The sequence below is a fragment of the Lonchura striata genome, chromosome 3 (assembly GCF_050655825.1).
Source record: "Lonchura striata isolate lonStrDom1 chromosome 3, ASM5065582v1, whole genome shotgun sequence".
NCBI lineage: Eukaryota > Metazoa > Chordata > Aves > Passeriformes > Estrildidae > Lonchura > Lonchura striata.
The window spans coordinates 53,796,920-53,815,073 of record NC_140705.1 but is presented as its reverse complement, the minus strand read 5'-3'; the positions used below and the strand labels follow the sequence as shown (position 1 = coordinate 53,815,073).

The window sequence follows — 18,154 nt, the reverse complement described above, 5'->3', positions numbered from 1 at the left end:
TTTCTGTTCTGGGTTTTTTACCCAAAAGAAAGAGTGCTCTATTTTTTTTTACCATTGTGCTATTTCTTAAAAGACCTCTTTGGTGCTAAGAATGATGTTGAAATAAATCAGAAAATAATCTAAGCAAAAAATGCAAAAAGAAAGCAGAATGAAGAAATATTGGTTGTCCTATAATTATCCCCCAATGAAAAAAAAAACCAAAAAACAAACAAACAAACCACAAGGAAAAAGCTATTTAAATACTTAAAATTGAGAATCTCTTATGAATCCAAAACCCAGACAGCAAACAATTCACTCATGGATATATTTATTTGTTTCTCAGAGCATTTACAAGCCCAAAGCCAGGCTGGTGGATCATCCAGCTCCAGCAGCAATGGGCCAGGGGACTGAAGTCATGGTAGGAGCTACCCTGGTGCCCGTCTCTCCTGCATCCCCTCAGAGATGAGTGTGAAGGAGCCCAAGTGTTGCAGCAGGTGCTGAGCTCACAGGACAGCTGGGGCTGAAATATTAGTCCAGGAAAATCAGAAGAGGCTTAGTCTCTGACTTTGATGGGGTCACCATTTTGCTTCGTGTGCTCTGGCAGCAGAAAAACTTCAGTATTCTACTGCCCTGTCATTTATAACCCCATTTCCCAAGTCTTTTTCAGCCTTTGATGGAGTAAAGCTACCTTCCTCACAATACTGATGATCTCAGCTATGGAATAATAACTTCTTGTTCTACAATGTAGTCATTTACCTTATAATTTATCAATTTGCCTTTTGTCTATTTATCAATCCTTATCATCTGTTGCCTTAAGAAGAGAACCTCAAACAATTTATGGTAGTCCTATTAGACAATTAGAAAATTTGGAGTGCTGATCATTATATATCTGCATATATGGGCAATGAGGGAGAAAAAAAATCATATTTGTATAATAGTTGAAGTTTTCTTGTTTGTGGCCTGTGTGCTGGTTTACCATGCTTCTGGTTTGTCCTTCACCTTGCAGCTTGAGAAAAGCAAAACACAAACAATAGGATTTTAATATGAGTATTACTTGATTGTTCCTTACCAGAGAAGCTAACAGAAATGTGATTTTATGGTACTTACTCAATTACACTTATAATTCTGAGAAAATTGTAAAGATTTCTGGAGTGGAGGTACTTGTGTATAGCTGAAGCTTTTGTACATCAGCCAGCAGGTGATGAAAAATCCTACAGATGATTATCCCCTTGTACTTCTGTAAGATGTTCCAAAACACAGGTAAAATAATTAGGTTATAAGTCTCCTCAAGAATATAAGAACTCATGGTATTAGAGATATCTTCTTTGTAATACTTTCTACCAAATTTCATTGTCATTTATGCTTACATACAAACTGAGTCCCCTTCTCAGTGAGAATTGTGAAATAATCAAATTATTGAAAGTGCTCACTGCTTGTATTTCAGTTTTAAAGATGATAGAAAATGTGCTTGGAAAAAGTGGTGAAACCAGAAGTTTATGCAGCTGATTTACTATACTGGGATTGTTAAACTGTGTAATTACTGATAAAGAGATGTTAGTCAGGCTGGAAATTATGTGGCCCTTTAAAAATGTTACCTTTCATTAACACAAAATGCAATCCTCATCTCTGTGCTTCTGCCTGTCTCTCATTCGCAGTACATAAAGTAGCACAGCACAAGAAAGAATAGAAAAGAGATGCTGGTGATGCTTTGATATTTTAAATAATCTGTCCCATTATAAGAGATAGATGGAGTAATTTAAATTCTGAGATGGAAATATTACTGACCAGATTATAGTGTCTTCTTCCAATTTGCTTTTGTATTTAGTAAAAAATACTCTGCTTAAAGGAGGCTATTGTCCCACTCTGCTCTGCACTGGTGAGGCCTCACTTTGAACACTATGTACAGTTTTTGGCATAAAAAAGATATTGAGCTATTAGAGAGCCATGAGGGTGGTGAGGGGCCCTGAGGAGAGGCTGTATGAGGAGGGCTGAGGTCCCTTGTCTGTTCAGCATGGAGAAGAGGAGACTGAGGGAAGACCTCATTGTATTCTGCAGCATCTTCGTGAGGTGAAGAGGAGGGGCAGGTACTGTCATGATCAGGCACAGGACCTGAGGGAATGGCCTGAAGCTGATTCGGGAAAGGTTTGGGTTAGGTGTCAGGAAGGGTTTTTCACCCAGAGGATGTTTGAGCACTAAACAGACTCCCCAGGGAAAGGGAGAGATAGTGTATAAGGAATAGTATTCCCTGATTCTGGGAACTGCTTTCTGTCCCTGACAGAAATGCATTCTTCCACTGATGCAAGTTAGTAGCACTGCTCCGATTGATTTTCAAGTGTCAAGAAGAAATCAAGGGCAGCCAAGAGCTGCAGATGGTCTTTCTCATCAAAGACCAAACACCAATGCAGCTGTATGTTGTTACTGCTCACTCTGACCCCACTTCCCTGTGGCAGCCATATGGCTTGGAACCATTCCCTGGGTACTCTTCCCTCTTGCAGGATACACTTGTGCATCCTACTCCAAACCAGCCCCAATTCCCTGGATGGTTTTGTGTCATTCAGTACTGTTCTGATTTTACTTGTGACTGTATTAATTTCTCCCAGTAAATCTATAATTATCTTTGTTAGATTAAAATTTCCCGAGACTTGGTCATAGATGTCCCCACAATATTTATGTTTAGATATATGTAAATTTGCATTGCCTTACATATATGCATCCTCATTGAAAAGTTACTTCAGCTTCTCTCTTTTTTTTTTCTTTCTGGACATATGGTGAACAGTATTGTACATAGCATGAGTTATTAAATAGTAAGACACTAGAGTAAATCAAAGTAAATCTAATCACTATAACATAAATACAGTTTTTGGGGGGTGAATATCTTCCAAGAACTGCAAATGTTATGTTTTTCCTGCAGAAACTATACTATAGTATCTTGATGTAGGCAACTGTTCAAGTTTAGCCTTCTATAATTCCAGCATTTGCTTCCAAAATACACAGCAGTGGTAGTATATTCTTGTTTTGTAATTCTGCAACTCTGTCTGAACCTTGCTCTACAAATCTAAAACAATTTCTTTGCAATCAAAGATGAGCAAATTCATGCAAGTTTATTAAATCTAGTCACTTGTGATTTTAACAAATGTACCCTTAGAGGACTGAAGCCCTGAAGGCTACAGATTTGACACATTGTTTAAAATTATTTGTGACTTGCCTGTGTGGCTACCCATCAGTCTAGAAATACTCATGAACTTTATAGTTATTGCTTGGTACATGGTACTACAGAATAGCTGTAATAGTGCTGTGAGTTTTTATTGGTGTATTATGGGTATTTTTTCAGGTTTCTAACTGGCTTTCAGCCAAAAAGAAACAAAACCTCAAATATTTATTTCTTGTACAATTTTTTGCACAAGTATTCATGCTAATTTTCTTTGCAGTTGTTTTTGAGAATTACTTTTGAATACCTAAGAAGAGTAAATAAAAAGCATCAGAAGTACTATCATAAAGAATCAGTTTTTTCTTGAGGCTTATATTTGTAAATTTTTTCGTTCAAAATTTGTCCAATCCTTGTTACAATAACATTTCCAAGCCCAAATATCATATTACATTCATTTTTAAAAAAAATTTGCAAGTGCTAAATGTCATTGTCAGAGCTATTTTACACAAAAGATCTCCCCCAAAAAATTGGTTGTATGAAAAGCATGAAAGCTCATTAAATGGGCAAGACAAGCAAGAATGTGGGAACTTCCATTCCTTCTTTCTGATTTGTCTATGATACTTGCAGACATGGTTTTAAAAGATATTGTCTCATTAAGATGGTATATCTTATACTGTAGTCAGGACCTCACATATGGTTAGGTGGCCTTCTTTTGGATTTAAAATTTTTGGAAAATGCTGTTCTGAGTTGATATAAATAATTTTTAAAATCCATGTTGAATTCAGAAGATTGTTTCCATTCAAAATAGCAAAAATAAGACTGGCATCTTGAAATACTCTCTATTAAGAGTGGCTGAATTTGATTGCAATGTAAAATGTGAGAGAAAGAAATACTTTTCTAATATTTGTTTGGGATGAAAGAAGATGATGCACAATGAATATTTTTGTCAGCAAGAAAGACCTAAGAATATTTTGCATTGTGTTAACTTGAAGTTTTACTGGGTATTCTTCAACCCTTAAGTGGTTTTCTTTCTCACAGCCCGTGACTCATGCAATTGTTTCTTTCTTTGTTCTGAAACATTTTTCCTAGGCGCATAATGACATTTCTGGATAGCTCTGGCTTGCTCAGCTTAGGATTGTGTCACAATTTTCATGAGCTTTTCTGACTGACTAAACTCTCCTCCTTTGTGGCTGCTCTGTTTTATTTCACCAGATGTTTTTGTGCTACAACTTCAGCTGTGATCAAATCTGCAGGCAACAGCACAATCAGAAGGGTAAGGAAGCTCCCAGTCAATGTGCTGACTGACTTAGTTAACATGTGTGGGCGAGAGCTTGGTTTCAACTTCCTAGCCAGATTCAGATTGCAAAAAACTATCCCAGACCCTACCGAAGCCTGATCTAAAATGGGGGGTGTGGATGGTGGCAACTGACACAGACCCTGAACCTGAGCAATGGATTCAGCCTGTCTTTAAAACAACAAATCATATATTTACTTCCAAGTATCTTCTCTGCACTTGCTAGCACCCCACCATCTTTCTTGATGAAACTGTAGCTGATGAGTTCATCAGTTGTTACATCCCAAATACTGGATAGAGGGGTCTATTTCCTCACCTGAAGAAGAAGGGTGGGGGCAGCTGTTAGCGACTGGATTCTTCTTCACTCCTGCCTCTTCAGTGGTGTTGGTTGCAATGTCCAAGAGAAGAGACAAACCCAGGATTTCTGGCTCATGACAGCAGCCTCTCAAGAACAGAGTAAATGCCCCCTTCCACTCAGAAGCATAGTACATGTGCCTGAAGAGACCTTTCAGAAGGAGCTTCCTCTGTGTGCTTTGATGTGCAAGCCAGTCAGCAGGCCTGCTCCAAGTGCATCAGACAATGCATGATGTTGAGATCAGTCTCACCAGTGTGAGAAGCAGCCATGTGAAAAGCTCATGTTTTCCACAATACTTTGCCTGTGATACAGTCAAGAAAATATCTGTGATGTACAAGGTCCCAGTTGCTCTACAGAGTTCAGGGACCTCACACTCAAGAAAGATGAGTTCAAAGTGAACAAGATGCAGAAAGAGTCAACAAAGAGTCAAGAGGATGGAAAATTTCCCTCTGAAAGAAAACTGAAAGTGTGTTTAACCCAGAAAAAATATTTTTAAGGATTATACAGCTGTCTTGTATAAAAGTAAAACATGATTGAACAGAAAAATGAGATACTATTCTCCAAGCTTTTTATTTTATCAATCTTCATTTCATTATCATATGCTAGTAGAGGGTATCTATCTCTCCAGTGAATCCTTTCAGTGTGCACCATATTTAGGTATTACTTTGGGAGAATTACGAAGGGGCAAGGTGATTATATTCTGATAATACAATCACCTTTTCATAATTAGTGGCATATCTGAAGTCATAGTTTATAAAATCAAAGTTGTATCAGAAGTAGTTAAAGAAAAAGGGGTCATTCAGAGTTACCACTGAAAATCCCTTTGTCTAAAACACTCATGCTGACTTCTCCTTTCCCAAAGTGGCATAAAACATCAGTTGTGGTATTCAGTTTTCCTCAAAAGTCCTATACATCATGTGGAGATGCTATACAGTGCACTAGATTTATCATCTGTTCTCTATGCCTGTGGATGCAGAAATCCATGCAATTTTATCCCTATTAAATCATGCACCAAATGAAAGTAAATCTAGTGATGTAACAGGAAATAATTTTCTGCATATTTTGGTACCTTTCAATGTAATTGGGCATATGGTGAATACTCCTGAAAAACAGCAAGATATTATTAGCCCTGTTATATGGATTCCCTGTTACAAAGGGAAACAAGAATTGATCTGAGGGCTTGATCAAGGTCACACTACAAATAGATGTGGATAAATAACTTCTACAGAAACAGATATACCTCTCTTGGTAAAATTCAGCAGCTGTCTGACCATGAGCAAAAACATAAGGCAGATGAGAACCTCAGCTGCTCAATCCCTGCGCTGTGATTTACATAAGGTAAGCAGATGGGCAGCAATGGGCAAGATCTGAATTTCTCCAGAGAAAGCATTTAAGAAGAAACAAACAGGATAAAACAGAATAAATTCACGTGCTCATTAGTCTTCATATGGATAATCTCAAAAGCAGCGCTGGTAGTTACTGTTTCACCTTTTGCGAAGTCATGGAATTAAAAATTACCTAGGCAGCCACCAGAGTGCACCAGATACATTTTAGAGCAACTCACGAGAAAAGTGAACAGCCTAAGAACTGTTACTCCCTTTTCTTGCGGTCTTTTGTTTTTGTTATGCGAGACGAATGATCAGTTCTTTAAATATGTGTGCGGAGGGCAGTGAGGAAGAAGGTGAAGACTCAGAAAGCTAGGAAGGCGTCACTGCTTTCTGTGTACACGTGTGACTTCATCCCCACCTTTGCCATTTGGGGATGTGTAAGATGATCTGAAACACCTCCTACATATCAGTACTGTACATTTTGAAATACTGAGTACTCCACGCTGTGTATGCCATATGGTGCACATTGTAACTGAACATTGCATCTTCCATACTTTGAAGGGCAACATAAAAGCATTAAAAGTGAAGTTTACCAGACAGATGTGCACATCTGCGTGTGACCTACTCATGTAGTCAGCCTTTCTAGTCAGTGGAAATAAATGGACAATTCTGGCACAGGATTTGTCTTTTTGTGCTAAAGTGGAGGATTTTACCCTCTAAAAGATCATTTCTTTCACAGACTTCTAGTGGAATGTAAAACCAGTTGCATAGCTCTAGACATCAAGAATTAAGTACCTGTAATCTACATTTTTGTATTATTCCTAGCATTGTTATTAACAGCTGCAGAACACTCTTCACATATGTTGTTCTTTAGGTAGTGGAGTGCAGCAATACATGAAATGTGAAGCTTAATAAGGGTTAGATTTCATCTTACAGTGAACAAACAACATTCCGTTTAATGTATTTTCTGGCAGCTGGCTGGAACCCTGGAAATATAATTTGGACAATGGAAGTGCTGCCATTTTATTTCAATGTGAATTAGATGAGTGAGCTGGTGAGACATTTTCTGCTCAGTTTAAAACCCATCTGGGCAAATGCTGGAATAGATAATAGAAGGGAAAGGTTGAAACTCCCCTGCATTAAAAATATTCTTTAAAATTCAGTTATACTTTTACTGCACTGCAGTAGTTGCCAAAATGCTCTTGGACAGGGGGATTTCTAGACCTCAGCAGGAACAAATCCATCTACTGCCACTGAAGTCAGCCTGTGAATTTAAATTTGTCAGCTGACCTGTTACTATTTCCTCGAGCCAATTCTTCTCAGTGGGTTGCATTTTTATCTGCTGATAATTAACATCATTAGGAACTGGAATGTGAAAAATTACCTAACACATATTTAAAAAGAATAATCAGATATTTATACAAAATATGAAAAACAGTGTGATTTATTTTTTTACTTGGGAAAATTTTAAAAATGAAAATAAATCACTTTGCAGTGAAGAGACAAAAGCACATGTTGAACACATGCCTATTCAAACCCTGTAAAGCAGTGATGAAGGATGGCACTGATGAGAAGTTCTCTTTTTAGCAGTTGTTTTGTAAAGAGAGCACTAAGCATGAGTACTCTGCGTGGTCTGCTTGGCTTTGGTGACTGAGTATATTGAGCGTAAAGGCAGCGCATGACATCTTAATCTAAATATTTAAACTCCTTCAAAGAGTCTTGGATTCTGTAGCAATACAGACTGATTTCTAATCTCCTTTCTCAGTTATATCCTCCTTTTAGCACATAAACCTATAAGCCTCAAATGGTGCATTCTCATCTTGTTGACTATAGCGTTATAGAACAGTTTGAGTTGGAAGTGACCTTAAAGATGATGAAAGGGATGAAGATGATCAACAGGCATGCCACTCACTAGATCAAGTCCCCCAGGGCCCCATTCAATCTGGCCTTGAACACTCCCAGAGATGGGGCATCTACAAGCTCTCTGGGTAACGTGTTAACCACCCTCTGAGTAATGATTTTCTTCTTAACATCTAATCTAAACCTGCCTGCTTTCTCTCATTGTCCCTTGTACTGTCTCTATCTGCCTATATGAAAAGTCCCTCTCCCTATTTTTAAAAAAGCCTCTTTAAGGTACTGAAAGGCCGCAATGAGGTCTCCCCCAAGCTTTCTCTTCTCTGTGAACTACCTTTACAAATAAGTATGTCTGGACCTTATTAAGAACAAAAATATTAACTGAAAACTCAGGAATTAATGACTATTTAGTCAGAGTTAGGTAGAAGATATATACCAGTGAGACAGACTAGTAATATTTCTGTCAATTTACAGTAATAATACATCTATAGGTCAAACTTATCTGTGTCTAGTGTAAACTGGGAATCATTTAATCAAAGAAAACCTTTCTGGTTTATGATGTCACAACAGGATTTGCTTTGATCCTCTCAACAGAGGAAAAAATGTGTCAAGAGTTAGCTCCTAAATTTACTTCTGTGTTTGAAGTGCATCATAATAAAGTCAGATGTAAGAAGGGAATCAACACATCTTGTGATTTTATCACTAATTTAATCCCTAGTCTCATTTTTAATAGGACTTTTTTTCTTTCTAACTCCTTTTCTCAATTTCCTTGTTACATGCTTATAAAAACTTTCTTAAGCTTTCTTACTTCTTACTCTCCAGTTGGCTGGTAGAAACTCATTCTGGGTTTTGCATCTCATAATCTCCCCCCAACCCTAAACAAGGCAGGCTCTTCCCTTTCTCCATTTGCAAGATTGTCTTTTGAGCAGCCCCTAGTGATGCCACATTGACTATATCTTGTTTCTGCATTCTTCTTTTAACAGCGAGGATGCAGCATTGTGATGTGTTTTAAGATGCTTATCAAAGAAAAAGCAGTTTACATTTTTGTGTTTATAGCACCTAATATATATTTAGTTTGGGCAAAGGGCTTTGGAAAGCACTCATTAGACATGGAATTCTCTAAATATTTTACTTTTATTTCTGTTTTATTTTAATTATTTTTAAAGGAAGTTTTATAACTAAGTGGTGTATTTGGCATGCAACCAGTTAGCTGAGGCTTTAGACAAGGCCAGCTCCTAAGGACCCTGGTATTTACATTTAGTTTTTCTAGTTTAGTTTAAAAGGAAGAAAATGGGTCCTTCAGAAAATAATTTTGCATTCTGCATATGCTGTTTAACAATTAACCACATGTACATTTAAAGAAAGCCAAATGCACTAGCAGATAGGAGTGCTAACATACGTTAATAGGTTAATAGGATGTTTTCTCACCTCATACTGATGTATTTCCAGAATTCTTGTTTGCATGCTTGTGTGAGAAGTTAGGCAAATTTTTGCTTTTGGGACACAGCATGAGATGTAGAGAGAGTGCAATACCTTTGCAGTGGGAGTAGAGTGAAATCTTTCCACAGTCCTAGGTTTTGCAGTGGTTTCATGTCTTTGTTTTTGTGAGTCTGTAGGTACATGCAGACAATTTGTCTCAGTGCTTTTGGTGCATACTGCTAGCTAAACTGTTGTAACCATAGTACTTAGCTATTGCTGAAGCTGCACTGAAGCTGTCCCTTTTACCCATTCCCTTTGCAGAAGGAGAACACCTGTGGAGGTGAGGCAGCATCTTTTTTATGCATTTTGAATATTAAAAAATTCAAGAATCACATAGTTAAAAATGGACCTGTTCCTTTTTCTAATGCATAGTGTATTTGTTGGTACTAATGTCTTTTTAATAAATTGGGTTTTTTAAATTTCATGTGAAAATTTTGATTAAAAATAAATACAAAATATATTTTAACCAAAACATCTTGGTTAGCTGCCTACAGATAAACCATCCAAGAAAACTTGACAGAGGCAGGCTTTATCAAAACGTGCCCCCCTTTCAATAGTTTATATGCATTTAAAACTAAGGCAGCACATGACCCTCAGGTGTGTGAGAAATGAAAAGGCAACTCTGTAATGGTTGGCCTATTTAATGACATCCAAGTTTTCTTGTGCTTGTAATTTTGTTGCTCAAAATTTAACGGCAACTTTATACCCTTTTTAAAGAAATCAGGACTTCCTGTTTGGCACTCTGTAGAAGTCCATAATCAGTGGCAAAATTCTGTTTTTCTGACTATTATCCCTCCAAAGGTATCATCTGTAAGAATCAAGGACTCTAGAGGATCTTGCTCAAACATGACAAGAAGCTCTGCCTGTTTGCCTCTCTGCTGGGACCGACTTCATAATGGCTGTAGGACAAGATTTCTGTGCTGCTCATGCATGGCATGCTCATGCAGAACAGAAACCTGCATGGGCCATCCACAACCTTGCATACAGTGTTCCAATTTAGGTACAAAGTTAAGAGAGTGAAGGTTCAGAATTCGATACCCATGCACTTCAGAATACTTCACAGAGGCCAGCACTGAACTTTGCAGATTTTAACTGCAAGCAAAGCAGTTGAATGATTTGGTTTGAAAGGAAAAAAAGTATTCACAATGAAAATTACACTCATCTCAACTGAAGTTGATCCATTCACTTACAGAACAAACTGATAATAATTCAGACAGATCATATGCATATGTGAATGAGGGCACAAATTACAAACATAAATAGCATATGTTCATTGACGTGTTGCCATGGAAAAAAACAAACAGGTTTGGGTGTTGCGTTACAGGTCTTGCCTACCATTTCAAGACTAATACTAAGGCAGTGAATCCCATCTGATCAGAGCCAGGCACAGAGGAAGATTTGCCCACCAAAAAGGCCGACCCACTGCTGCGCTCCTCTGGCTGTCACTGATAAAGCGTGACCGTGGAGCTAATGGCGTCTTGTTTAAAGCCCAGCAGCTCCGAGGCAACTCAGTCAGCAGTGCCCTTGCTTGGCATTATTCCTTGTTGTGATTTTCATTATGAGAGCTTGTAATCTAAAAAACATAAACTTTTTGGTGTGTGTATGAAAAGTTAAAGCCATCACCGAATACTCTTGCGATTCAGTGAAATAGACAAAGTGCGAAGCAAACGCTGAACACGTTCTTCGTTTTTCTTATTGCCGTGCCGCACTTGCCACACCGCAGCCTCGGGGCGCGGCAGTTCGCCCGCGGCAGCTGACCCGTGGCCGAAAGGGCAGCGACTTTTCTTTAATCGACGGGTTTCTCAGCGCCGCCTTCACACAGACGGCAGCCTGCCCGCAGGACGCTGGTTTCCCACACCCGCGGCGTGAGGAAGCGCGCAGCGCTGCGCAGCGGGCGCGGCTCGGCTCCCGCGGGGCTCCCGGGCCGGGAGGCGGCGCACGGCCCCGCCGGGCCGCAGGAAGCGCTGCCGTCACCCGGCCCTGCCCCGCTGCGCTGCCCCAGGAGGCTGGGCCGCGCCGGGCCGTAGCCGGGCCGCCCCGCTCCGCCTCGGTGTTGTCTCCAGAAGGGATGCGGCGGCCAGCGCCATGAGCTGGCGGTCCGGCTCCCGCGGCGTGGTCCTCACCGCCTACCACCCCAGCGGCGGGGCCGGCGACGCGCCCGGCGGGTGAGTGGGGCGCGGGCGGGCGGCGGGAGGCGCGGAGGGCGCTGCCCGCGGCAGGTGCGCTCGGCGCTCGGCGCTCGGGGCGGCTCCGCTGCCGCGCCGCGGAGGAGGAGCGCAGCCGGCTCAGCGGGGACCTGCTGCGCGGGAGAAGGGGTTTTCTCCGGCCCCGGGGCTAAAGGGTTTGCCCAGTTTTCCGCTGTGTCCCGTAACTCCCAAACGGTTTTTCCGTAGTTGGTTTGGGTTTTTTCCCACCGCTTTCTTGGATACGCTCCGCGCGTCGAGGAAACCCCGGGAGTTTTGCTGGTCTGCCGAGAGCTGAGTGCAAACGGCAGCCGCCGGCTGTTGTTAAGGCGTTTGTATCCAAGAAAATCCCGTGGCCGCCCCGGGTGCGGTGTCGGTGTTAAGCCCGAGCTATTCTGGCCGGTGTGGTTTTGGGCTCGGAGAGGTGGGGGGTTTGTGGGTCGCAGCGGTGACTGCTGTCCCGTGGCCGCGGGGGCACTGGATGTCAGAGATTTTGGGATCAGACTATCGGTGGGATGCTGTGCATATCCTTGGGGTTTTCAACTTTGCATCTTGCATCTTTGTAACTTGCTTTTTTTTTTTTTAATTTTTTTTTTTTTTTTTTTGGCCTTTTCATGTGATAAGCGGGACGAAGGGGTAGATAATAATGCGACAAACTTTAAAAGCATTTGTCATTGAAACTGATAATGGACAAGAAGCTGGTTTCACATACAGCTTGATATAGGCAGAAGTCACTGCTGGCTTTTCCATAGCAATGACCAGAGGGACTACTGTATGATGGACTGACTTGTGTTTATGGCCCATTCAGTCTTGCCTCTTCCTTGCTGAAATTGTCAACAAAGATCCCATTGATAAAGATGGGACTTTTAATAATGCTGAGAAGCCAGCTGAAACTGGGAAGGTATTGAAACTGGTACACTGTTTCCATGTGTGCATAGGAAGAGCGTGTGTGATCAAAGAGATAATAGTCTGATTAAAAGAAGATAGCAGGCAGTACAGTGGGTTGCCCTGGAGAAAAGATAACTATGACCTATCACACCAAGAGTCCACAGCAAAAGCAAGGATTGAACTGAGAAATACTTCCTACCCTATGTTAGAACCACAGAGTTGTCTTTTGATTGAGGTACTTCCTTCTCCATAACTAATGTTATTTATCAGCCTCACTTGAAGTCCTGATGTCATCTTAGCTACACTTATAAGGGCCCTGCAGACCTGGCCATTTCCAATGGAATACAAAATATGTATATGTTTTCAAGAAGTCACAGAATCCAAAAACTTCTCTGTTATTGTTTGTGGTGTTCCTTTGCCTCTCATAACTCCCGTCAAACTCCCCATGGATGTGGAGAGATAAGTTAAAAAAGTGCTCTCCCTGCTCCTAGGGATAACTTCTAAGTAAAGATCTGTGTTTCTGTAGACTGTTATGATTGGTTCCCCTTTTTTAACATGTAGCTGTCTGGACACATGGCTCTAAGCAGCAGACTCTTAGCCCCTAGAGGCCCAGGACACATGAACACAGTCCCTCTCTGTGTCTTAAGAAACTTGTCTCCTGTGCTAATGCCACACCATTAGGAACAGCAATCTCATGAAATTCCAGCTCCTCTGCAGCTGCTTCTGCAGACAGCTTCCTGGGTAAGCTGGGACATTGCCAAGCAAGTAACAGCAGTCCTTCACAAATTCTTTTGGTTTGGGATTAAGAGAAGGGGAAATAAATGGGAAAAGTGGTCTCATTTCTGTAATTACAGCAAACAAATATGTGCATGTTTCAGCTGTGCAGAGCAGAGGATTCCCACAATTAGTTTTCCTGAGTTCCACCACAGTAGTAGTGCATTTTTGCAGGCCATGTGCATATGGCACTTTGCTCATTACACTAAAATCATAAGTACCTCTCTGCCTTTCTCCTGTGCTGCTCTAAATTTGAACCTTAGGTCTGTTTCTGCTCTTTTTATTAACAAGGACCTCAACCCAATGGTCCTGGTTGACCCTCTCCCTTCTGCTGTGCATCCCCAGTGTCATCCCACTTCGGGAACAGAGCGGGAGGGGAGTGGCCACTTTTGGTTCTCTTTTGGTCTTTTTAGAAACAAACAAACAAAAATTTCCTGAACTGTTGTAACATTTCTGTGGGATTTCTCTCCCATGCGCTTCCCCCTGTTTTTCTAGCTATTTTCCTTCTTCATCAACATTCCCAAGGTGTGCAGAGATGCATGATACTAATGATATGCCTAAACCCATATAGTTCTGAAATATTTAATGGAAATATTCTCTTCTGTTAGGCTTTTTACACTGTGCAAGTGGACCAGTTCTGTGGTCCAGATTTTGTATTTTGTTGCTGATGTGAAATTGAGCTTACTTTGCCTTAAAAAAAATAACAAAATTAGAACGATTTCAATATCTAAGTTAGCATCTTGCTACTAATTTGAAAACTGTGTAAATTTTAACAGGGATCAGAATACTAGGAAGCCAGTATAATATGGTACCAGCTGTAATGAAGCAGCCCTTTTGGAAAGATTAAGAGAGAAACTATGTTGAATTATTTTTTTAATAGGCATTTAAAACAGTGTGTGTTTGCTTTATCTTTGGAGGGAAGTGTGACACTGGTACCTCCTGGAAAAAGCAGAATGTTGGCTGTGCTCCAAACAAAGTGACATCGTAGGAAAGAAAGAGCTGTTCTTCCTACCCATGTTTTTTTCCTTCAGGCATATGAGAACTCTTGCTTCATAAGACTTAAAATTTTACTGGTCTAATAGATTGTTGAGCTACTTGTCTATTCTGAGGTTTTTTTGGCCCTTTAAAGGCACAATGAGTCTGTGAAATACTTTTTTTGGAAAGGGAAGTCTTACCATTGGTTCAGTAGGCTAAAATCTAGAACAGCCTCAGTGTGATTACTTCCAAGTTTGTCAATTTAGGAATATTGCCTTAACAGTAGTGATGCATAAAATATCATCAGAGCTGCTGTCTTTGCACAGAGAAGTTTATTTTGCTGTAATGTAGCAGTTAAAGGATTATATGGTGTATTGGTATTGCACATTGGTATTGATTTGAGTGATTTCTGTGGTCTACCCAAATATTTATTAAGTTTGAAAACTTTCTTGGAGAAATCAAAATGGTAGGATACACAGTATTCAGTTTTAATAACATTAAATTTTAATAGTAACTCTCTTTTCCATATTGCCTTAATTCACTTACTTTTAAGTTTTAACCTGTTAGATTCAGTAATGTCCTATTGGCTGTCCTGCTATTTGCATTTTGGTGTCATCTACTTTTCTTCATGCTTATCCATGCACAAAATTTTAAATAATTTGTCTTTCTGTGGGACCATTTGTTATTATTTGGGCTGAGGAAACCAAGAGCAAATCAGATAGGTTTCAGTCCAAAACTGTTTCAGTGACTGACTGTAAGCATTTCACCCTTGTACATGAAAAATCCAAACCTGTAAGCATGGGTTTCCAGTGCCATTTAGGTTCCTCAGGAATTTTACCCCATCTCCTTTGGCAGAAAGCACCACAGGTCCTGTGTCATATTTGCCAGCCAATACATATAAGTGTTTTAGATATTCTCCTCATATGGCTGTGTGGGCTTACCCTCAGGAATCAAATGCCATCCAGAGAGTCTTCTACAGGACTATTTCTGTCCTGAAGAGTGAGTGAATGTGTGTGTGTATGCGAAAATGTTTTTTGAATGTGATTATAAGGCTGAGACCAAGCCTGGAGTATCCAGTGCATGAGGAATAGATTTCTAAAAGTGAGAGGAATAAATTTCTAAAAGTGAATGCATGCAGAAATAACTGAACTGCACCGACACACCAGTGCATGAGGCAAATAAACTTCTGCTGCATGGCATTTTCAAGAGCCGAGCCTAAATTGCAAATCGAGTAATAGATAAATGATTCTGAATATGTTGGCCACTGGAGGTAGAGTTGTTTTCCTCTCCATACCTCTCTCCTATTTGGGATGCTACTGTTCAGTGTTGTCTCCTGTGCTACACCAGCTTGTCACAGTCTCCCTGTGTCTGTTTCCAGTGAGTCACCGTGCTTGCTCACCAGCATGTGCACTTTGCTGCCACTTCAGTGCACTGCATTAACTTACATTGGAGGACCAGTTTCCATTCTGAAGCTTTGCAAGTCAGTGCCTGTTCAACTTAATATATTTCCAAAGAGCTTGTAAATCTTTGTATTGCTGATAATTTAATAAAGACTCCAATGTTTCACAGAGCCTAGGACATGTCTGCTCCTCCTCAGAGGCTCTGCAGTTCTGTGCACTCTCTCTTCTTTGCCTTTTTTAAATCTTGCATTTAGTTTGCTGATACTAATCTAAATGCAAGATTTAACTCATTTTGCTGATACTAAACTAAATGCAAGTTTAGAGAACAATGACTTGAGTTTCTCTGAGATGGAACTAAACCCTGAGCCAGTTCTGGAATAGAGTGTTGTAAGAGAAAGGATTGCTGCCACCTCAGATCTCCTTTTTTGAGTGGCACCTGCTATTTGGGGCTTGCAGCCTTTGGGCTTCACTGTCCTGCTTTGTTGCTGAATCTACCTGACTCTGGGAGATGCCAGCTGAAGCTTGAGTCTGTGTGGCAGTGAAACTAGGCAGTCTCAGTTGGGTTTTGTTGTAGAGAAGTGCCCCTTTTTGTGGGTTAGTGTATAAGTCTGCTTAAACATGTTAACATGGGCTTTACAGACTTAATAGTGGTAGCATGTGTTCAACTTTGGGGACAAGCAAGGGACATAAAATATTTGGTGTTTTCTACAGACAACTGTAGTCTAAATCACTCGCTGTTTGATCTCTTAGTAAGAAACTCAAATTACAGATGTCCTTTGAGCATGGAGAAATAACAGATTTCTGTTGTGAATTGCCCACAAGATATGCTTTTTTCGAACATTGACCATAGTTGATGTTGAAGATCAACCATGAAAGTGGAGTTTATTCTTTTCTTACTGGAATAATCTGCCTGATTCTTTCTTCAAATGTTTGCTCAGTTTAATCTGAAGTCTTGATAGTTTGTATCTTAAGTCAAGAAAAAAAAATCTAGTATTAAGTGCAAAATCATGCCCTTTTCCAAGGTCATTTTCCATCTCCTTTATTTCAGAGAAAAGTTTTTATTCCCCTTCTTTTCCTACTAGTGACTCACTCTTGGAATTGCAAACCAGTGAAATCCAGTATAAAGGAGTAGAGTACTGTGAGGGATACATATAATGCTCAGTGTACAAGCAGCAAACTCACAAGCTGATGACTCACAACCGCCTTAAGTTGGTGGAGCATTTTGCAATTTCATTTGCAATCTGCTTGCACAGAAGGGATTCCAGGTCCCTGCCCCGTCATCACAGCAATTGTTGTTCCTAACTCCTGTAACCTTTCATGATGCTAGTATATGGATGGCTCAGCACAGTACTTTCCATGTGTTGCTTTGTGTCTATACAAGCAGAAAGAGCTATCTGCAGAACAAAGATCTATCCCACTACAGCTGACTTTACAAAACCATCACAGTATTTTAATCTGCTACAGGTTTTGTATAAGCACAGTCCTCATCTGACTGCATTAGAAAGACCTTTCTTGCCCTGGCTTTGCCTGCTAATTTGAATGAAGTTCATTGTCCAGTGCTTACCAACATCTTCAGGTAGCGCTGACAGGCAACAAGTCATTAAGTTGCTTTATTTGTGTCTTTTGTACTTCATGCATGGACTATATGGCAGCCCCTAATGTGTTGCTCAGTTATTGATGTATTAATCCCAGTAATTTGATCTAATGACCGCAAGATGTGGTATCCTAATATTTCCTGTTTCCTTGTGCTGGATTCCTGCTTCATGGGGTTCCCCATCTTCCAGTTTGCACCTTATTTCTGCTTTGAATTTATCTTGCTCCTGCCTTTGGTTCTTGCTATGTCTTGCCAACTGATTAAAAAGCCCTCCTAGTTCCAGTTACCTATGGTCTGCTTTCCACTCGATTTTAACTTGGTGGGTGGAGCAAAGGATTATCTTTGAGCCTTTGTTTCTTCAGTCTGAAAATCTTTTTTGTGACACTTTTCTTCATCATTTTAGCACCCATCTTTACATTTGCCCTCCTACTTTGCTTCTGCTGCTCACTATTCTCTCTTGTTTTGTGACTTCCTGATAAAGCATCCCAATCCTGTTAGAATAGAAATGATTTTTTGATAATTTCAGATGTTTTATCTGTCATCTTTCTACAATAGCCTTCTTTCCTAGGGAGGCTTCTTAGACCGAAATATGACAATAAAAATTTGTTAAAAATGTTTCCTCTACAAGGCCCCCAGTATGCTTGGGGAACTTAAAACTATTTGGGGTGAAGTATTTGGGCGGGAGCAAATTTGAATGTTTTTATATGCTTAGAATAATGGTTGAAGGTACAGCATACAAGAGAAAGCAACACAGTAAGAAGAGCGTTGTCTTCAACAAATAAATGAGTACCTTGTCATGCATACTCACTGCCCAAATGCAGCAGATTAGTTATCACTTTTGCTTGCTTTAGCATCAGTAGGAATTTCGATTTATCACTCCTCCAGCTCCTTTTTCTTCCAGTC

At 40.2% G+C, this 18,154-nt stretch overlaps 1 protein-coding gene across 2 annotated transcripts in view; it reads left to right on the top strand.

The window, feature by feature from the left end:
• Positions 1-18,154, top strand: part of ARHGAP18 (Rho GTPase activating protein 18) — a 91,998-nt gene that overhangs the window by 15,128 nt on the left and 58,716 nt on the right. The window contains exon 1 of one of the 2 annotated variants that reach the window (XM_031504375.3): positions 11,419-11,602. The exons of the other annotated variant lie outside the window; for it this stretch is intronic. Coding sequence (XP_031360235.1) covers positions 11,523-11,602 — 80 coding nt within the window. The 5' untranslated portion in view covers positions 11,419-11,522. Of the gene's footprint in view, positions 1-11,418; positions 11,603-18,154 lie in introns of those variants that run through there. 2 annotated transcript variants of the gene reach the window in all.